This window comes from Xenopus laevis, chromosome 2L, assembly GCF_017654675.1.
Source record: "Xenopus laevis strain J_2021 chromosome 2L, Xenopus_laevis_v10.1, whole genome shotgun sequence".
In the NCBI taxonomy this organism is placed as follows: domain Eukaryota; kingdom Metazoa; phylum Chordata; class Amphibia; order Anura; family Pipidae; genus Xenopus; species Xenopus laevis.
The window spans coordinates 120,281,349-120,304,360 of NC_054373.1; the positions used below are offsets into that span (position 1 = coordinate 120,281,349).

The 23,012-nt window shown below is 36.3% G+C and overlaps 1 protein-coding gene across 1 annotated transcript; it reads right to left on the reverse strand.

Annotated features, from left to right (window-relative positions):
• Window positions 1-7,379: 7,379 nt before the first annotated feature.
• LOC121399655 (cytokine receptor-like factor 2) lies at window positions 7,380-20,581 on the reverse strand. Its single transcript, XM_041581194.1, has 6 exons — window positions 20,527-20,581; window positions 19,704-19,871; window positions 17,807-17,986; window positions 17,594-17,699; window positions 11,682-11,766; window positions 7,380-8,278 (listed from the first exon to the last, which is right to left on the reverse strand). The coding sequence occupies exons 1-6, from the start codon at window positions 20,579-20,581 to the stop codon at window positions 7,979-7,981; spliced, it is 894 nt and encodes a 297-aa protein (XP_041437128.1). The 3' UTR covers window positions 7,380-7,978.
• Window positions 20,582-23,012: the final 2,431 nt, after the last annotated feature.

A 23,012-nucleotide genomic window follows, 5' to 3' on the forward strand; every position in this document is an offset into this window, starting at 1 on the left:
ATCAAATTCTAAATATTTAGGCACCACTACCATTTTCTCTTTTCCCAACATAGGTCTATTCTAGATAGTTCCTGGGTGCAAATTCTCATCTGGTTTACTGTTCCTAGACCCTTGCCTGTCCTTACCATGCCTGTCTGCTGCCTGAACTGACCTTTGCCTGATTATTGACTACCCTTCTGGATTCCGATTCTGTACTGCGCTGACTGATTGGTAAGTTACCCCGCCTGTTCCACGACCACGCTTACTCTTTCCCCGTTCCTCTTGTCCCATATTCCGGTTCCCTTGCCTGCTCAGAACCCTAGTCTTAGTTCTTTCACTTTAATACCTGCCGGCATCTGAGTATCGAAGGGCTCCTCCTGATGTGAAAGGCAGCTGTGCTATGCTATGACATGTATTATGTGCCCATTTCGGGTACACTTTATATTGAGTACCAGCGGCAAAAAAATTCAGCAACTGAAAGGATTAATGCAGGGAGATGCACTGAGCTGCAGGTATTTACTTAGGCTCACAAGTAAATTTTGTATCATTTACGTTGATGCTAAGGTAGAAAGTGTCTGTACCTGGCATACAGCCAATTATTTGTTTTTTGGTGTAAGTGTCACTTACATTAGAGTAAGATAGTTGGCTAGGTCGATAGAAGGTTAGGCTGAAATGCTTATAGGATCATGTCGCTCTGTTAAGTATTTAATTAATGAGACAACATAGAATTTCACCTGTAAAATACTACAGTCACTGCAAATTTAAAGTCAATGCAGCAATCATTTTCATTAGTGAGTTTGATGATTGTGATTTTAAAAAAGAAGCAATACATGCACTTTGTAGTGTTGTGCTGCTACCTGCTGGCCATCTGTTATTACTGCAATAACACTAACAATGAACAGAATGAACAGAATGAAAATATTAACCTCTACAGTATAAATATATATATATATATATATATATATATATATATATATATATATATATATATATATATATATATATATATATATATATATATATATATATATATATATATATATATATATATATATATATATATATATACGTGTATATATATATATAAACCTGTTATCTAGAAAGCTCCAAATTACGGAAAGATCATGTACCATAGAATCCATTTTAACCAAACAAACCAATTTTTTAAAAATGATTTCGCTTTTCTCTGTAATAATAAAACAGTACCTTGTACTTGATCCCAACTAAACCTGTTTAGTTGGACTAAATCTGTCACTTTGTCCGTTTAACTTGACACACACCATGATCAGAAATTAGATTTAGAGGCTCCACATTCTAATACTCTTAAAAAGGTGCCTGTATATTAACATTGTTATATATTTAATTTGGGTCAAACTAGAAAACTGCCCATCAATTCACTCAAACTCGAGTTTTCTCCCAGTATCACTGATCCATATTAGGAAGAAACATTACCTTTTCCGATTGTCCCCATCTCTCCCTCCAAATAAAATACAGAGAATGCTGCTCATCCCACAATTGAAAGAGAACAGATTGGGTGCACTGCATTGAGACTAAAATTACTCACACATGTATACAGATATTTACACATACACTCACTTGCTAATTCAAGAAGGTATCCAAGTCCCTCTTAAAGGCATTAAAACACAATAAAATATAGTAATGAAAAATGATATCCTATATATAATCCTTTCATATATATATATATATATATATATATATATATATATATATATATATATATATATATATATATATATATATATATATATATATATATATATATATATATATATATATTAATTTAACTATGGCCACCTGCACAAGACAATGTAGATTGTAGGTATAAAAGATGCACCAATTCTAGCAATCAGTCAAAGGGAATAACACTTGCACCTCATTCTCCTAGTCTCTTAGCCTAGCTTTGTTTTTGTAAACTATTTGGATGCCAACTCAAAAGCATATCTAAAGGACTATAAATTAAACTTGCTAAACAGTTTCACTGGCACATGTTTTTGGATCCACATGCGCTGTGGGTTTTGCTTCTACGGTTAGTGGGGGGCGCAATAACAGAGCAGTTGGGCCTAGAAACTCGATAACCATGTTAAAAAAAAGTTATATGTGTAATATCAATAATTCTCAAGCTTTGTATCTGCAGATTGCTAAATAAAACACTGAACCTAAAAATATAGAGACCTGTTTCTTTTCTGATTAATAACATGTCATCGCCCATCTGTGAAGAGGAAAATGTACCTTTAATAATTGCTGCCAAGTTTTATGTGTAGAAACAGTCTAGTTCAGATTAAATGTTTTACTAATCTATAGTAGAAGGGAACTAATGAACACAACCTTTGCAAAACATGTAAGGAATATGGTACATAATTATGTTCCCTAGTTAATGGAAATCATAAATCTGATAAAATATGTTTAAGAGGTAGAGGCAACATAAAACTGTTGGATATTTTTTTCTGTATTAAAACGAGTCCCTTTGTGTTTGCACACTAAGGCTAACCAAGACTGTCTTGTGTAGTTTTATTACAAACCATGTATGGGAAACGTCTCAATTGAAAAGACAGAATTAGTTATGATTTGTATAACCACGAACAGCTAGCAGGCTATAAAAAACCATATTAGAACAAGATTTCCTATCTTATTAGTGATTTAAAGTGTGATTCCATTATTTTGTTTTGTTTCGATTTCGTTCATATAATGAAAAGATAAAATACAAAATGTGCATTTAGACAACACAAGATAAAGATAAGCATGATCCTGTAAGTATACAGTTACGGTGTGTAAGTGTATATACATTTATATATACATGTTTATATATATATTTGTATTATTCTGTTAGATCAGTTTAATGAGGGTAATATAAAATGCATACATTTTTGAGAAAGCCATTTTGAATAATTGTTAAATCCTTTGCAGGCCTCTTAATAGGAAGCCCTGTTTCCCTTTAAAAACAAAAAAAAAAAGACCATTATTTTCTCCAACGGAAGGTTTGCACATTGTATTTCTTCTCTGATATGCAGTTACACATGTGGCACTTTAATTTCCCTTTCTTTGAAAGTGAAGTTGCCCATCTGGTAAAATTCTGCGGGCCAGCGTTTGTGATGGAAGTAAAAATGTAATGTTATAAGGCTAGATTATGCATGTAGAGCTACGGATAGAAACGACTTGCAGTACTGCAACTGGCTGAAACTTTTAAGACAGCATTTAAAAGAAGCAATGGAGTTTGCACAAGCCAATTACATGACGGATATGTTTCAGTGATCACAAACAGAACTAAATGAGAAAGTAATTATTTGAAATATTCTAATATTCTTAATGCCTCTTCTGTGATTTTGCTTATTGTATAAACTAAGACATATCTTATGATATCTATGGGGTTTGTTATGTATTGCCCTGAATAGGGTGGACTGTGAAATCAAACTTACTCTCTTTTTCAGGTCTCCTGGTTCTTAATAGCAATTATGATCACTAATTAATTTCCTGTAGGCTGGTTTTGCTTCCTATAAGGATTAATTATATCTTAGTTGGGATCAAGTACAAATTACTGTTTTATTATTACACAGAAAAAGGAAATCATTTTTTAAAATTTGGATTATTTGATTATAATGGAGTCTATGGGAGTTGGCCTTTCCGTAATTCGGAACTTTCTGGATAATGGCTTTCCGGATAACGGATCCCATACCTGTATTATCAACTCCTCCTTCTTGGACTATGAGGGGACAAAGGCTGCAGCTGATGGAGGGGAGGCACTATAAACAGTTCTACACAATCCTCGCATCTCCATCTCCCGGACCCTGTCTAACCAATTGCTTCTATAAATAAAATGATTGCCCCTGCTTCAATTGGTTTGGAGAGCACTACCCCCCTTCACAGCTCTGCCACTAGATTTTAGAGCAGCAAACTGTGGGCCTTGAAAAATTTCTGAATAAAATGTGTTATACATAGGCACACAAGGACTGCTCCCCTTGTGTTGAAACTCCAAATGCTCCTATAGAAAATATGGCCATCGCTATACAAAGCTTACTACTACAAGTATGGGACCTGTTATCCAGAATGCTCAGAACCTGGGGCTTTCCGGATAAGGGGTCTTACCGTAATTTGGATCTTTACACCTTAAGACTACTAGAAAATCATGTAAACATTAAATAAACCCAAAAGGCTGGTTTTGCTTCTAATAAGGATTAATCATATCTTAGTTTGGATCAAGTACAATGTACTGTTTAATTATTTTAGAAAAAAAGGAAATCATTTTTAAAAATTTGGATTATTTAATTATAATGGAGTCTATGGGAGACAGCCTTTCCTTTATTCAAAACTTTCTGGATAATGGGTTTCTGGATAATGGATCCTATACTTGTACTATATTTCAGGGTGGTGGGCATAAGGGCTAGAGACAAAGATAAACAAGGGGGAAAGCTAAACATTGATCATTGATGCTTTTACCACTTTATTGCCTTAGCCTTTAAACTAATGATTTAAATAAGAATGACTGACCATGCCTAATTTTCTTCTATACAGACATCTAAAAATACTATGATTGTAATGAGCAGAGTTAAATATATATTACTTTAAGCAATGATTTAAAAAAATAATAACCTAATTAAATAAAAATCGAATCAAAATAATAATCTAACTGATTATTGCACTTTTGAACATTGCACTGAACATTTGTTTCCTGGTGCAAATAACTTCAATTCAGTTTGACCACATTGTTTCATCCACTATTCGACGGAAGTGTGAAACTGATCAAGGCTGATAGGCTATGCAGAAATTATCTAACATCTCATTCTACTCAGGTACAGTGCAAGTAGATAATGTGCTTATTTTTTTTCTCTTGGTTGCATTATCTTGATCCACCAAACAAAAAAGGAAGTCTGTTTCTGCTGATTTCAGTCTGTATTTGTGCAAGAATAAGCATGCTATGATTTGTTCTGAGATAAGCAATCTCTATTGTACTTTGTCTCTCTCATGCTTAGTCTGTACATATGTAAAGAAAGGAGACTGCACGGCCTAGTTTAATATGACAGACAAAATAAAGGTCAAAGAAATGTTAAAACAGAAAGTTCCCTTTTATCATTTGTTATAATAGTTATTTGAACTGAAATATCGCAATTATTTCAGAACAATATGTCACTGGAGTATTATTTAAAGAGTTATTAATCTGCGTCATTAACCTTTTGTTTAAGACAATTTTTTTTTAATTTAAGGTCATTTAAAAGCATTGCAAAATATAAGCTACAAGGGCTTTAATGAACATGCACAGTATACTGTAGGTATGGGACCTGTTATCCAGAATGCCTGGGACCTGGGGTTACCTGGATAATAGATCTTTCAGTAATTTGAATCATCATACCTTAAGTCTACCATAAAAACAAACATTAAATAAACCTAATAGGCTGGTTTTGCTTCCAATAAGGATTAATTATATCTTATTTGGGATCAAGTTTTATTATTACAGAGAAAAAAGGAAATCCTTTTAAAAAAATGTGGATTATTTTGTTAAAATTGAGTCTATGGAGTCTATGGGAGACGGCAATTCCATAATTTGGAGCTGCATAACTGTATTGTGTTTTTTACATAGGAGTTATTTATTGTATTAAAGAAATGGAATTACACACCTATAAAAATTGTAAGTTGCTCATATGAATCTCTCTAAAGTGTAAGTGCAGAAAATGTTGTAAATTTGCTAGATAAGTAGTATCAGAAATCAGCCTTCCCATAATTTGGAGTTTTCTAGATAAGGAGTTTCTGGATAATGGATCCAATAGCATACATTAGCAAAGCTATATGCTGCTTAATAGCTATGGTTCACTGCATTGATGAAATTAAGCTACCATTTAAAAGAATGAGCCCTTCATGTTATAAGTACCACATAAAAATAATAAAGAATTAATTGAATTGAGTAGAATTTTTTGTATAGTTATCTTAAAGCTTTAAAAATTGCAGGTATCCTTGCTTAATATGAGCAGGTTGCCTATTTTTTTCCCAGCACCTAAATGAAAATCCATGGATCTATCACCATTCAGTGCATATAATTACAAATGCCTTTTATTGCTCAAAGTCCATTTTGCACCCTACCAACAAATCAATCATAAAAGTCGTCCTGTGTCAGACATCGGATATTACTCTTCCCAGATCTAATTTATATATGACACAGCTTCTGAAATTACTCGAATGTCATCTAATAAAAAATATGATATTGCTTGCTATCAAGTATTCCAGATGAAAATCATTCTTCCTATGGTATGAAGTAGGTATACTATTCTTCACAGTAGTACTAAACAGGTAATGTATTCATTATGGGTCCAGGGTCTCTTCAAATTACCAAAGTCTTTATTACTGATGCTTTCTTGTGCATTCAAGTAAATGGGAACCACAGGAATCAATCATGGATGCTTTTTAGTCAAAAATAGGCCAAAATACTGTACAATGGGCTGAAACATACAGTTAAAAGAACAGATAGTGTTTCGATTTTCATTTTCTTATCCTTCTGGTAATAAAGATACAGTCCAGCTCTACCTATTGAGTAGAGGTAATGCTTTCCTGGAGTAAAAAAATATCAGTGTTCAGTGTATCCCAATATGGTTCTCTGTCCCCTGTAATACATACAGTATATAATCAATTTTCAAACACATTTACCATTCACAATATGAAAAATATTAAAGTCCAAAACAATTTTAACATAGAGGGATACATTAAATTTGTCTTAACATTCTGAGAACCCACCTTTGCCTAAATTATGTCTAAACAGGTAACAAAGAAATGATAGTCTTAAAACATTGTCTTACTACCTTATATTTCTAGTTTAGAAGCATTCATGTAAGTCTTTCTGTGGTTACAGCAATGAAAGCACACCCACCTGTATTGCAGAAGATGTACAGAGTGGGCAGAGTTAAGTGAATGGCATGCACAGTTCACCCATGTTTCCACTTCAATGGGTCACATGCACTTTGTACCAGATGGATCGATGTAGGCTGCACCATCTTTAGCTTGCTGCAAACCCAGGCAAGCTGGGGAATATATGAATCTAAAGCTGCTTCATTTGCCTTGGTATAGAGACATATTTCCTTGAAAGTCAGAGCAAAGAGCAATGACAGAATTTCATTTAAAAGGGTGGTCCACCTTTAAGTTAACCTTAAAGTATGTCCAGTTCTAAGCAACTTTTTAATTAGTCATAATGATTTATTGTTATAGTTTTTAATTATTTCCATTTTATTTCTGACTTTTTCCAGCTTTCAAATAGGGATCACTGACCCCATCTAAAAAAACAATGCTCTGTAGGGCTACAAATGTAGTTATTGCTACGTTTTATTACTCATCTTTCTATTCAGGCCCTCTCCTATTCATATTCCAGTCTTTTATTTAAATCAATGCATGGTTGCTAGGGTAATTTGGACCATAGCCGCCAGAACTGCCAAATAAAAAGCTAAATAGCTCAAAAAACAGAATATCACTACTCAGAACACATCTCAGAACTCAACAACACCTTTAAATCCCAGCTTTCTACTAATTGCATTGAACAATATAATTACTCATGACTATAGTTTAATTTCTAGAAACCCTCTTGAATATGATTTCATTTTTGTCTTTTTCCAAAGCCAACAATGCTGCAAATAATATTTTCTTGTACTGTCCAACCGACCCTGTCTGTTTACGTGTGATGCACCTTTTTAGGTAGTACCCACAATGCAGTATGATAAACTCGTCTTACTATACATCCTATCATTCATAACGTTTCCAATCACATATAGCATGTTAAGTGCATGTTTAACAAGTCTTGTACCATGAAAAGCAAGCAATGATGGCTCAAAAACCTAAACGTTGTGGTTGCCCATCAGTGTTATAACTTCATTACATTCTCTATGTTCTCTTACATCCTCCTGTTTCCATAGACCTAAAAAGATGCTTTGGTTATCCTCCCTGTTTCCCCCAAAAATGCAACAACTATAACAATACTCTTTCTCTGAGCAAAACATTTTCATAATTCAAGTCAAAGCATTATATACATCCTATCATTCATAGGAAATGTTAAATTTGCAATGCAAATATCAGGGATAGTCTCTATTTGTGTTTGAGCATGACTTATTATGATTTCAGCTTGTTCTTCATCAGTATAGGGATTTTCCCGGCAAGCTTCATTTTCTTCCAGTTGAATGTCATCTTCAGTCTCCCATTTTTCAACAATTAGTTCTGCTTCTTCTTCTTTTTCTTCTTCTACTTCTTCTTCTTCTTCTTCTAAGGCATCAATACGTGTAGCTAGAAGTTCATCTTTTTCCTTTTTCACCCATTGCTACAAACAAGAAAATTTCTTTACATTATTTAAACATGAAAAAATGTATCTTTTATTGATGTTAGTTCATTTTTATTATATAAAGAGCTAAATGTCCTGGCATCATGTATCAGTATTCCTTACTGGGCATGATTTCTTTCCAGTTTCTAGGGTAGTCTGCATGACTTATAGTCATGGGTTTATGGAGAATATATTATGAAGAAGTGTATTTTTTATGCTTAAAATGTTTCAGGAAGTTAAACACTGGTGTTGTAGTAGATATGTTATGGAAAGTTTTCATACACTTCACTTTTTTCCCAAGAAAGAGCCAGATTTTCTCTTTACAAAACACTGATAAATCCCTATCGAGAATATGCAGTGCAGTTCATTATTTAAAAAGGGCATCCCTAAAATAAGGAAGGTGCACAGAAGAGCAAATACAAAAACAAGATTATTTGGTTCCTAATACTGTATAGTTTACCATAGTATGTGTAAAATAGGAACATTTAATTGTAAGCTCCACTGGGTAGTGACTTGTTAAGGGGGAATCATTTACATTGGAAAAGAGGTGCATAGGGGAATTTATAATAATATGGTTTAATTATATATGGCAACCATATAATAAAACTTGCACACAGTGCCATCCCTTGAGTATAGAAGGAAGAAGGTTTAATCTCAATGAAATTGTAAGTCTTTGTATTTAATTACATTAAAGGTCAGTACATAAGCACTCCTCAATATCATTCTTGGGGGCAAATTCACGAAAGGACGAAGCGCTTAACGCTAGCGTTAATTCGCTAGCGTAGCGCATTTTCATTAATTCACTGATTCACTAACGGACACTGGCGTAAATTCGCTAGTGTTACTTCGCACCCTTATGCCTGGCGAATTTGCGCAACGGACGTAACTACGCAATTTCACTGACGCGCGCATTTTTCTGAACGCTACCTTTTACGCCAGACTTCCTTCGCCACCTCAGACCAGGCGAAGTGCAATAGAGTAGATAGGGATTGCTTCAAAAAAAGTTTTCTAAGTCACAAAAAACGCTGGCGTTTTTTCTTTTTTTATGGATGATAGGTGAAAAAGATCGAAAAAAATTTTGGGACTACCCTCCTTCCCCCCTACATTTCCTAACTCATGGCACCTTAACTATACAGTGGGCACGTGTGTAGGGCAAAATAAAAATTTTATTTGCTGTTTTGAAGGTTTCCCAGGCTTGTGTAGTGTAATGTATTTGGTGCTACATATACCTCCATTGTAACTTCAATTTGGCGCCGTATGCAAATTAAGCATCAATAGCGTAACATCGCTTTGCTTGGCGAATTAACGCTAGTGCAACTACGCAACCTTCCCCTTCACCTGAGCGCAACTTCGGATTTTAGTGAATTTGCGTAGCGCTGGCGAAAATAAGCGTGGTGAAGTGCGGCGAAGCGGACGCTGGTGCAACTACGAATCTTAGTGAATTTGCCCCTTGGAGTGGGGCAAAGGGGAAAAAGGGCAAAATGAGCTTACCGTATATACTCGAGTATAAGCCGAGTTTTTCAGCACCAAAAATGTGCTGAAAAATTCTACCTCGGCTTATACTCGGGTCAGTGGCAGTGCACATTCCGCCAAAGCTCCAACCAAGCTTTCCCCTCCTCTGTGGGAAGTTTCTTACCTGCAGGGAAACGCTGGGAAGGTTCGCAGCAGACTCGCAGCAGCACATTTTGATCTCGCACCCCCAAAACAAACAGCGCAAAGGTGGGAGCAGCAGCGCGATCAGTGGTGAATCTACATCAAAACCCACATGATCTGTAACGTCAGCGTGCGCACCACCCGCACTTCAGCCGGTATCGCTATCGTTCCACACTCCTTGCGCAAAGTTGCGCGCTGCTGCTCCTCCTGCGCCACGGGTAAGCATCATTGTTTCTGGCTGGGAGGGGGGTGTTCCCGGTTGGCTCCTCAGGATCGGGGGCCCCATGGATGGGTTGCTGGCCCCAACCGAGGTGCAGGGGCATGGGACTCAGTAGCACACGCTGACTCAGTAGCACACACTGACTCAGTAGCACACGCTGACGTTACAGATCATGTGGGTTTTGATGTAGATTCCCCACTGATCACGCTGCTGCTCCCACCATTGCGCTGTTTGTTCTCACCACGTTATTTTGCCACTTATTTGCACACAAAAACTGATGCAGCTACAGTGCTAAAATTGTAAAATATTGCAGGTGCTACTTGTCTGCTTTGTCTGTCATTTTTAATAATTCTAATTTTCAAAACATAAAATCACAATGTTTATACTGGAACTCACGTGAGAATGACCAGAATACACTTTAATATTGATTTGTTTGCCAGTTCCCAGTCATACAAAGCAGTAAAATACCTTGGTGCTTTTTAAATTAAAAGACTAAACAAAGGGGATATCATTTTAACATTTTTTCTTTTATGAAACTACAGAATGGTATTAATGGTACCAAGCCATGGAGAACGGCTGCAATCCCATATTGGTTTTTTAAAACGCAAAGGTTTAACTAATATTATTATTAAATATATCTATCTACAAATACAAATAAACAAAAGGATCCTGCTTGTCTAACGGTCTTAGTTGTGTCTAGGCTTATACTCGAGTCAATAAGTTTCCCCAGTTTTCGTAAGTAAAATTAGGTACCTCGGCTTATACTCGGGTCGGCTTATACTCGAGTATATACGGTACTTTCGCTTTATGGTTCATTTTTACACTATGGGGAAATGTAATAAAAGTGAGAGTTTTCAGTGACTAATAATAGACAAGATTACTGATATTAATAGCTATTGTACAAAAATATGTGAATGATTAACCATATTCATCCAATGACTAATGACCTTTAGAAGTCAGGATACAGTTTTCCTTCTTAGGTCAAAATGTTGTATTGGACATGTACAGATGCAGCCACTTTGGTTTGTCTGTTTGACACAGAATAACTAAACACAGATATCCCATTTATCTCATTTAACACAGAAAACTGTGACACAACATCCCATCTAATTAAAGCATTCACCATTGTGAACAATGGTGCTTTGGTATGCTAATGAAAAGGTTAAATGCATTAAATGAGTTAAGATAACTTTAGATAACACAGTTTCTTCAATTAACTCTGAGTCATGACGCATTTAACTCACAAATCCAAGTGGCTTCATCTGTAGTTTATTAATCTAAGCTGCATGTATGAAATCTATTATCATGAATGCTCTCTCCATTATTTGGAGCACTGGTTTGTCCCTTTTTTTTTTGAGCATTGAATTGGCTGACCATGTGTATCTCAGTCTCTAATGATCCTGGATAGATAGGTGCAGGTATAGGCATAAGTATGCACTACACCAGGTCTTGAGCTCCCCATAGGTTAGGGAGGCCTTAAGTGACTCCCCCCCCCAAAAAAAAATTAACAGTATAAAAAGCTGTTGCTACCTGGAAATTCCCACTGTGATCTTCAAAAAGGCCAGTGAATTTATGTTTTGGATCAGGTACTATAGGAAACAACCTTTTCTTTATCCTGTTAAGAAAATAACTTTCCTGTAAATTATATCACTGCTATAAATGTGATAGGACAAGTCATAAACATAAAAGGGCACAATTTTGAGTGCAATCACTATTTTATTTCCAACAATGAGCCTTCATTGTAGACATAAATGGGTGATTCCCTTGACACAATTGCAGTGTGCTTACTACAACTGCACACAATTCTGCAAAATGGACACAACTGTACTGTGCTTTGTCACGTTGGGCACAGTTGCACTGAATATCTTCAAAGTCTGCCTGGCATCATTTCCAGAGTTTGCTGGTGTATTTTCCAGCATTTGCCATGCAAGTGACATCTGCATTTGACTCTTAGGCGCAAGTGTGCTGTGCCTATTGATGAAGGGCACAAAGGGAACCCTGGAGCTACTGCATGGTCAGAAGATAGTGGTAGCTCCAAGGTTCCCCTACATCAATACACACAGTAGTGCCGAGTTTGGGGCAGAAGGCAGGAAGGACTGAGTGGAACCTATTAAATCTCACTGTGGGAAAAGCATAAGTTGCCAATAGCACTTTTGGATGTAGATGAGCCAATGACCATCAAAAACTTTTAAACTCCTGTTAAATGTGTGTTTCTGCCAGAATTAGAGGAGAATTGTGAAAGTGACAGAAGGGAAGGTGCTGGTTCTTGATCACCTGAATCCCATATTTTGTGTACAAAGGAAACCTTTATTCTCTTGCATATTCTATGAGTCCATCATTTATAAAGTCTGCGATACTGTGGTGAACCAAGGACCTGCATCTACATACCTAGTGTTAATAGGCTCACATACAAAGTTTTTAACTCTGGATCTACAGTATCTCCACTAACTTAGGTTCCATGCACAAAACCAAGCTATGTCAAAATGTCTTTTCAACTTCTAACTCATGATTATGTTGTTAGTATCCCTTTGGTACTAGCTTTCATTTTTTAAAATGGCACAGTTGAACTAAAATTGATGCAAATAAAAATACGAAAAGGGCTTTTGATACTATGCATTTTGGAACCATCTGAATTCCTAACATAGAAATAACTCCTATGCCAACCAAAAGCACATATATTTTTATTTCTAAGAATTGCAACTGAATAAGTGACAGAAGGATATTGATTGTCTCCTAAATGTGCCCCATCATCTTGTGTATTTGTGTAGATAGCATTCCAAGTTCCATCCGAAACAATATTTAGGAGGCAAACTATCAATTTAATTCCTGGAGTGTTGATGCAACTTTACATACAGTCTAAATTAGAATAAGGCTAAAAATGCTGTATTTTATATACTAAACAAAAACATGAACTTACTGCACCACAAGCCCAATCAAACACATGATATATGCTTTTAAATTTGGTCACAGGGGTTCACCATCTTGTTAAACTTGTTAAACCAACTTTGTTAAACATCCTTGCAAGACCAAGACTGTGCACATGCTCAGTGTGGTATGGGCTGCTTAGGGATCATCATAAATGATCAAAACAGCACAAGTCAAATAATATCTGCCAGAAGACGATACAGCAAGACTGATTAATAATCAGAATAGGCAGATTGCACTGGGTCCTGTGTCGTCATGTGATCTAATGTGGATTTTATAGTTTTTGTATTGTTTAATACAAACTATCTCCAACTCTGCAGAACCAGTGGCTGCAGCAAAATAATCCTCCAAATAGAATCCCAGTTTGTCTGTTTATATATGACTCCATGATCTTTATCCCTGCAGCTGGAGTCGTAAACAGTAAAGGGGAAGTAAAGGCAAAAATGAAATCCAATACAAATCTCTACACAGTCGCCAACTGCTCTACAGGGAAACAAACAAAGCTGCTTGAGTTCTGCATGGCTGGGAAGTAAGACGGTGGCTCCCCCTGCTGTTCATAAGTATGATTGTTTCCCTTCAGAGCAGTTAGGGACCATCTGAAAATTATAAAAACAGTACACATTTTTTAATTAAAGTATATTGGAGATAGGTTTCTTTTTCATTAAAGAAAGTAAAAATTGCATTTTATTTTTTTGCCTTTACATGCCCTTTAAATAATTTTAAGGTAAACTGCAGCCAACTATGGCAGAAAAAAACAATAATATAGTTATTTAAAAGGCAATAACATCCCTGCCCCAAGCTATTTCCTTTATTTTATTTCAGCTTGACTCTGCAATATCTCCCTTTCAATACCAATCTCTTCTATCTTGCATTTTGGGCACGCATGAATTCAGGCAGTTTGGAACATTTGCCTTACTCTTTCCCACAAGTTTTTATTACTGATCATACCCAGGCTAGGAGCTGATCATGTACATGTGCAAATCAGCAATCAGCAAAGAGTTTCTTTCCTGAGAGAATGCAGGTGCAGAAAGCCGTTTCAAAGGCATGACTATTGCTGGGTGCCCTGTAATCAAATAGTGCCCTTTTATTTGGAGGTAGAAGTTTCAAAGGATTTTTATTTCCCTTTAAATGGCAAGAAGTCAGATTGGCCATAGCGTTTATTAAGTGTTATTTAAAACAAAATACCTTGAAAAATAGCTTCCCCATTCCAGAGAATGCATTATACCTGTGCCCAAGATTGATCTCACTATCATAGGAGACACCGGTTATCAAGTGGAAATGAAAACACTGAAAAAAAACCTGTTGATTCCCCCAACTTCTCGTTGCGAAGTGATTACCCAGGTGGACCGGTTACCAAAAGCAGAAATGATAACACGGATGATGGACAAGAAGAGGGAACGTAGCCAGCTGCTTTTTGTTAGTGCTGAAGGTCAAATCAACACCAGAGGGGGTTAACTTCACCAGCCTCTCTTTAACAGGAACAGAGATGATAACAAGGATGAAGGACAAGAAGAAGCAAAGGAGTCAGATGCATTTTCAGGTTAATTAAAAAATTGCCACAGCTAGATGTCCGGAAGTTTGGCATCATAACAAATGAAAGAGTCCTTGTGACATATGCTCTGTGCATGAGTATCATCCTATATACACAAACTATTTTTGACAGTATTGTGAAATCACAACAGAAGAAAAAATTCCTTTTTAGATAACTACATAGGAAGCACTGTCAGAATTCAACACAAATCAGGTGCACTACTATTTAACACCAATTCATATGCAGATCACTGCACTTTCTTAAGAAACTCATTAGATATTTCATGCTACTGTATGTACAGTTAATCCACTTACACAGAATGGGGAAGGAGTGTCAACAGCCTGGTCTAATGATGAAATACAGTATGTTGCTGGACTGACCAGTGTAACCACTGTGTTCAGTTGGCTGCTCTTCTTTTTCAAGAGATAAAACAAAGCTTTATATATTTTTTTTATTCTGAGGTGTGTAATACACTGGCCAAAGTAGTTACCACCCTTTGTAAGCGGTTTTAGCTTCTTGGTTGGGGGGGGGGGGCATAGCCTCCTTGATTTAGAGGAACTGTGGATATATAAAGAAGGGTGAAAGAAGTCTCAGCATTAGGGAACCATTTGCTAATAAATGAACATATCAGGAAACGTTAATTAAAGTGATACTGACACTAAAAAATTACTTTTTAAAATATGAATGTACATTAAAAGTTACTTATAAGTCATGATGATCGTTTTTGCTGACAGGTTTGTTTTTGTAAGTAATTGTTAGTTGAAGTTTCTAAACCTGACTGTTTTGCCAACCTAGAAAATAGACACACTGGCACACAAGACTGCTGCTGCAGTTAAAACCTTGCAAAAAAATTTTATTGCGGAAGTGCAATGTTTCGGGGCATGCCCCTTTGTCAAGCATAGTGGATCTGGGTGCAAAAGTGCTTTTAAAGGTGAAATAATCAACTAGATTACCATCCACTGGTTAACAATAGTATGAAGGAAAAACATTAAATTAGAGACACATTTATTGTAGAGTCCAAAATTAGATAGGAAAAATAGAAAAATGAAAGATACGAAGAAAACTGAAAAAATGAAAATTGCAAAAATAGTCTCTAAATTTGTAGTTTTGCCAAACTGACTGTCTCATCTCAGCCTGTCAGCTAGAGTTTCTAATGCTAACGGACTCCTGCTGCACAAATATGGCAGCCCCCTCATACAGGAACATGGGGCATCAGACAAGTAATGTAAAATTGTGCAAATACTTTATGGCAAAGTTATAAGTAGCTTTCAAAGGCAATAGTATGATAGATGTAAAAGAGAGTTCAATTTCTGGTGTCAGTATCTCTTTAATTAACTTTATTGCACCACTTATCCATAGTCATGGACATTGCCCTAGCCTTCCCATCATTAAGGGTCTACATTAAGGTTTTTGCTCACTGTCAGTTATTCACATACACAGAGATTAATCCCAATGCCTCAATGCGGCCTGGTTACAGCCGAGTGGTAGAACTGGAGAAAGCTTCACAGAGGCCACCTCCTGTGATGTTGTGTCCAGGTTACAATGCAGAATTCCATTTCTAACCCAACTTTAAGCTACTTGGGTTCCACGATCCAGCCTAAACCTACTCTTTGTTATGCCTGACTAATGACACATACGCAAGTATAATTAATCACACTTCTCTTCTTCTTTTGAGGGTTCAGAGCTGACCACACTGACTAGCCTGGCTACTTCTCACTGTAATGTTTAGTGCTGTTGGTTTTGAACCCAAGGCCTTGTGCTCTGGGTTTCTCTGACATTTCCTCTACTGTAGCGGCTACATGCATTGGATTATCACATATATAAAATCTACCCATGCAGTCTGTGTACCTTGCCTGCCCTGGCTCTTCTAACTGGGATCAGCTACTGTGAATCCCATTCTGTTCCTTGCTTTTAAGCACTTCAGTCTGACCCCCTGTTATGTTCATCTTACTGACAATGCTGCTGGCCTACCTGGTTTGTTATTTAAACCCCAGAAATTACTCCTCCAAGTGGGTTCCCTTCATGCTGTTTATGCTTCATGCTTCTCCCTGGCCTGTGGTGGGTCCTTCAGCTGAGAATAATTGCAGTAATATCCCCTAAAGCTTAACCTGCCTGAACTTTGAACCCAGTGTGCCTGTTTACCTTACCTGCACCAAAACTCTAAAATTGCTTAACCCCCTTTGTGCTTCATTGTGACCTCTAGCTTTTGTCTTGTTTGCTTTATTTACCCTGCATACCTACCTGCTGTATGATCTACCTGTGCTTTTGCTCCCCCCTTGGTTCCTGCTCCAAATACTACAATCTGTGACTCTTGAGACACCACATTGCCCCCTGATTGTTACATTCACCAATAAAATAGGTCTAACCCCACCAATAGCTATCCCAGACAATTGCCAGCCAGAACACACGTGGACCTTGCCAAATCCAATTTATCAATAGCTGTCCCTAACAACAGTCTGTACACACGTTGACCTTGCCAATGTTAGGTGTCAACCCTTCAGGTTTTGTCTATTCAAAATAGGTAATAAACATTTACCAGCCTTTTTAATATTGTCTTTAGGTCTCAGGGAAAATTCCCAGGGGAATCATAGCTGGCTATAATCTTAGGGGTTGCTACCATCTAGTGACCATACTTAAACATTACAAGAGAACTACATTTTTACCCCTTGTTAAACGCTTTTCATCCAGTTTGTATTTTGTTACCTTCATAAGGATACATAGTGATATGTGAAAAAAACACTATAAATGCACAATTTACTGGATTGGGAGGCTCTTCTTTGTACTTACCTTCCTCGATAAGTACTTGGTTAGGAAATTATGATTTTAACCGTGTGAAAGTTGCATAAATCACTTTTACATTTTACATAGTTGTAGTCTAATCTGCATATAGAACTAGTGGTAAAGTTGTAACAGGCCAATCGTGGGATTTCACGTGTGTATATATTAATGATGTGCTTGCTCTATCCAACATTTTCAGAAATCTTACCTTTTAATTGTACATGGCAGTAAAGCTACGACACAGATTAACAGTGGCAGAATAGTGGCAAGTAGAACAATCAGCCTGTTTGATACACGTTCCACGGGGCAGGAGTCTGGCAGTAGAAAGACACGTTTTTTTAAATTTCAATAAGCATTAAATTCACATTTATAAATCTCGAATTTCATTGTTTCAAAACATGCGGGAAAAAATGAAACCTACCTAAAAAAGTGCCATTCTTTGAGAATATCAACTGTCCCCAGTCACTTTGCCGATCTTGCCCATATAAACACGTGTCTGAAACTTCCAGTCTGACTCTTATTAGGTAGCATTTTTCAGGGTCAAAGCTTGGGTTATTAATGGAACAGTAAAATAATGTTGACTCTCCACACTCTGATAGCACTATCAGCTCCTATACAAAAGACAAGTAAATAGATCTAATAGTGTTCACAGGTACAGACTAAAAACACAGGGATAAGGTTAACAATTCTGATGTGAGGAGCAACAACTCAATATACATGGCTCCTTTTTAATAGTAATTTTCAACTGAAATAGGGCCTGATGTGAATGATGTATAATCTCTGTAAAGCACTGTTAAAAATGTTGAACAATAAAAATAATACCTTCCAATTCTTGAATTGGACATTAGTCACTTTTGATCACAAAGCTAATAGAGCATCTTGATGATGAATTTGAGATTGGTAAAATTTGAAAAAGCACTAGCACTTTAAAAAAAAGCACTGACCAATTTTAATAGTTGATTAATGCAGGTACTTGATTGTGTCTAAATAAGTAAGAATTGGGAATTTTTTTCTTTATTTTATGGTTGACTAGATGTTATACATGCATATAAGAGAATTTTCTTTAGTTGATCTACAAAACAAAGGAGGTTGTAACTTTATAGTTGGGTGGGTGTATGACTTGGGTGGGTGTATGATTTTACGGGTAGCTACTCTTCCTTTAATCAGAGGGTCAAATTGGTAGTGGGAAGTGATATAATTAATTTTGAGCTCTTTATAGTGTAACGCTAAAAGAGATTCTGGTGTGCAGAATCAGTTGTGCAACAAGCAGAGCTTATTAAGAATTAGTTCACTGAGTGACTGTAAAAAAAACTGTGAATTGCACAATTTGCATCAGTGCTGCAGCATAAAGTATTGTAAATGTTTCATTCTAAATTAATGGGCTGCACTGTAATAATGGATTGAAGATTGACCATGTTCTTTAACTGAATTAAAAGGCACATCTGGCAAATTATACTTCACATTCTCCTTAGTGCTGTATATTGAGAGTCATTCAGTCTGACAACAGTCCAGAGCACACAGCACAATCTATGTTTCACCAGAAAACAATGTCTGAATGTACTGGGGTATCTTTGGCGAAATAGGTGATCACTGCTAAAGGGAGGGGTGGCCTTGGGATGGTCACAAAGCCCAAACATTTGTAATCTAATTCCTGTTTTGGTTTTTTTGTTTAAAAATCTACCTATTTAGCAATAGCTGGTTCCATAATGAACAGCCAAAAAAAATGCAAAAAACACCATCTTTTGGAGCCATAAGATAATATCAAACTGCTTCTGCAGTCACACTTTTACCATTTTGATGTGAATATCCACCATTGGGCCAGATTCAATTCAGTGAGAAAACGTTTTCTCACTGAACTGAATCTGACCCATTATTTCCAAAGATAACTTTCTGCAGCACTAGCAAGCAAGTGTTCCCCCTGAAGGTCACGTTTAATCCTATTTAAAAATAATATCTACAATTGGTTCTATTTATAAAGGTCTTGATTATATTCTTCTCAGAGGCCCTACGGAAAGCATAATATCTCCCTGTCTAATAAATGTGATACCTATGCATGCACTTATAACAGCAACTATTTCATAACAAAAGAGTGAGACCAATTTAGCCAGAACTTGCCATTAGTAAATGAGCTTTGTTGTTTTGAAAGCTTAAAATAAAGAATCAGTGCAGCTTTCATTTCAGTTCCATTTTTTCCTACTCCTACAGCAATAGGAACAACATTTGACTTTTTGCAAAATAGCCTCACCTCCTATGGCCTATGACTTAAAAACTCAGATCTCCTCTATGTTTGGTTAAAGTGGTTATTACTGGTTTGAGACTTAACCTTACCTCCCAATTGATTGCAGTGCTGCTTTTGATCTGCATTTGAAGTTCAAAGCAAAGATGATGGAGTGGCTGCTTTGTATTTTTTAGTTTTGGATAATTTGTATAAATATAAAGTATCTGGTTTTCCCATTCAAAAGTCACGTTCTCTGGAGGATAAAGGCCTGGAAATACAGAGATTAGAATCTTTACTATCATACTAGTAATCAAATAAAATATAAAAAGGCAACAAGTGGCCATCCATAGCCAAATGGATCAGACAATCAACCTGTCACCTTATTTACAGTTCACCTTGAAATTAACTTTTCATTTTATGTCAACAATGGTATTCTCAGACATTCTACAATGAATCTTTTTTTATGCTTATTTTTTTAATTATTTATTATTTTTATTTTAGGTCAAAATTAGCCACTTTGTCCAATCAAATCATTTCAAATATGGACACTTTTAGGCATAGATAATAGAATTTCTGCCCGCCAAGTAGAAAAAAGAATCCTGCAAATTGCTATTAAGACATGTAAAGAGTGTAGGCATTGCGATTATCACTGTTACCCTTTTAAGCAGTGAATATATAGGAAAGATGAAGATAGATTCATATCTATTGGTAAAAAACACTATTCTTGTCCAATTTAACAAGTTATTTTTCCATGCTGGAATGAGGATACAAGTTCTTCCAGATCCTTAATTCCTGAAATGTTATGTTAACATCAAAACTGCAGGGAATCATTTAAGATCCCTAGTTTACATTTGAAAAAGTACTAAAACACCATGTTAAAATTTCTGTTCAGAAAGAATCATAAGTAACCATGGTTTACCTACCAGCAAGCTGCCCAAAGGGAAACTGAATGACTGTTACTATACATATGAAGAACATCACTGCCGACACCAAGCATGTGCTTTAAGCAGATGAAATGATAAGTCACTGAAACTGAACTCCACTGATTTATACTGAAGACCAAAGTATAAGGATATGACAACAGGAAGCACCAAGACATGAGAAAATCAGTCTGTATAGACTAAAACATTTTTAGTAAGAGCAATGCAATACCTCTACCAAACAAGATGACCCAATGCATCCCAACAGCACAAACTATAACAATACACGTTTCCAGTTTATTATTTTTAGATAAACCATCCACAAATTCCACAGCTAAACAGCTAAACGATAGCACCATTATCTTATGCAACAGAAATTCATCATCTAATAGTTTTAAAAGCAATTGAAACTACTGGGATTTTTAAACTTAAATGTACAGTTTAAGAACAAGGCACTGTATATCAGTAATTCTTTTACAAGACATTGTCATGTTTGATCACTAAATACCTCAATCTATGAGATTTAAGCAAATGCAAATTCAAGAGGGGCTTTAAGTTATAATATAGATTTTTTATTTATTTTTTTTCTTCACTTTCACAGCTTGCTGCTTCCCCGTGTAGCATTTTGTATTTAGTAAAAATTATTCTAAAACTACACCCTCTGTGAATAATGTGACACTGCAGGATCATATAAATAGTTTCATAATACTGTATATTGAGCCTTTGAGCTTTCAATCCTATTTCTATTTCCTGCTATAGATGTTGGTTTGTTTTGTGACCTCCTCATGGTAAAGAAGTGTAACTTTCCTTAAAGGTTTTCTTTTGGGTTGCATGTTAAGAAGCTCACCGATGATCACTGTTCCACTTCCTGCTCTTTTAAGAATCTAAAAGCACTAAACTTCCCTGGGACTATAAGAAAATGTGTGTATTTCTGATGTAAGCCTAATGATTACGCTTTACCAACTGATCTAGAGATACCTTGTTCATATACAGTACAATCCCCAGGGTATGCATGTATCATTCCGCGATTCTGTGTTAAATTACTTAAGGAGAAATAGCCTGAGACAGCCTGTACTGCATTAAATCAGGGAGCATCCTGGGAGCAATATACACAAGTCACATGACAGGCGCGTTTTATTGGTTACCACTAATGTAATAGGTATACAGTCACACATTACCCCCCACCCACACACGCAAAAATACTTAACTCCTGTGTGGGCAAAATAATGTAATTTTTGCATAAATACTAAATAGTACATTTTTAATATGCACAGCAGCTCAATACAATATGTACAATATGTATAAAAAACAACAAGATCAGCATCTTTAAGATAAATAACATTATATGACATTTGAATGTGGCACTGGATCACTACGTAAGTGAAATACATATTTTGTCTGAACAGCTACCTCTATAGGGGTCCTTTATAAAGTGTTTGCAACAAATTGAAGCCATTGTTCTAAAGGTACTTTTGTCTAAAGTCCCTACATTTCTACTGTTGTGCTCAGCAATGCTGCCTCTGTCCTGTCTCCTGTTCCAAATTGAGTGCAAGTGCATCCATGCAGGGGAACCCTGGAGCGAGAGGTTGCGGTAGATCCATGCTTCCCAAGTGGCCTGCATCAGTAGACGCAATATCCTTGCACCTAAAGAAACAGGTGGTGTTGGTGCCAGAACTGGCAATATCCAAACACCAAAGATTTCAAGCCTAGTCTTTTTAAATCAAAGTGCACAAATGAACACATTTTAGAGCATAAGATGCTGTATTGTGGTTAAAAACTTGGTGACTTGCTTGAAATTGCACATTTCATGCTGCACTTGCGTTTGTAAATGAGACTTTATTGATTTTCATTGAAATAATATTTTTATTAGCTTGTATTACTGGTCATACTGCTAAAATAAAATGTTGCATGCATTTCATTATTATAGATTTTATATCAGCAGAACAACCATACAGGGACTTTTTAAAGTAGCACATCACACCTTTATTCTATTATATTTTTTTGCACATTTTCTCCTAAATGCATAAATATTATGCTTCTCTGCTCCACATTTGTGCAAAAATATTTGTAAATGGGAAGCAAATGAGATGTTTGTTAGTGTGGTCATTGTCCGTGAATATAGCGTTTTTAAAAGAGCAGCTTGAGGTGTTATAGGGCCAGGGCTGCAGTTTTGGTAAAAGTTAGAAAGAGTTATATAGTGCTAGTCAGTTTTGTCATAGTTGCTCTAGGAGCAAGTGGAAAGCTCAGGGAAGATAGTGAGCAGCTTCCGCTCCAACGAGGAGAAATAGTAGGCTAGGACCCTGTGGTGAGTCCACCACTAGTGCAGGGATTTCAGTTGGTGAGTTGAGGACCAGTCAGGGTGGCAAAATACAAGACCCCAGGCTGAGTATCCCTGCACACAAAGCTCTACTTGATGGGAGGATTTGCCCCAGGAGCGAGGTAACCTTGCCTATTTCACTTCTGAAAGGGGATTCTGCTTGACATTCAAA

What these genes read in the sequence shown, in the direction of transcription:
- LOC121399655 (XM_041581194.1), bottom strand. Translation starts at nt 20,581, where the DNA reads ATGTTCTTCATATGTATAGTAACAGTCATTCAGTTTCCCTTTGGGCAG. An exon ending in TCCCTTTGGGCAGCTTGCTG is followed by an intron (nt 19,872 to 20,526) that starts GTAGGTAAACCA and finishes CTGTATTTCCAG; the next exon opens with GCCTTTATCCTCCAGAGAAC. An exon ending in AAAGAATGGCACTTTTTTAG is followed by an intron (nt 17,700 to 17,806) that starts GTAGGTTTCATT and finishes TTCTACTGCCAG; the next exon opens with ACTCCTGCCCCGTGGAACGT.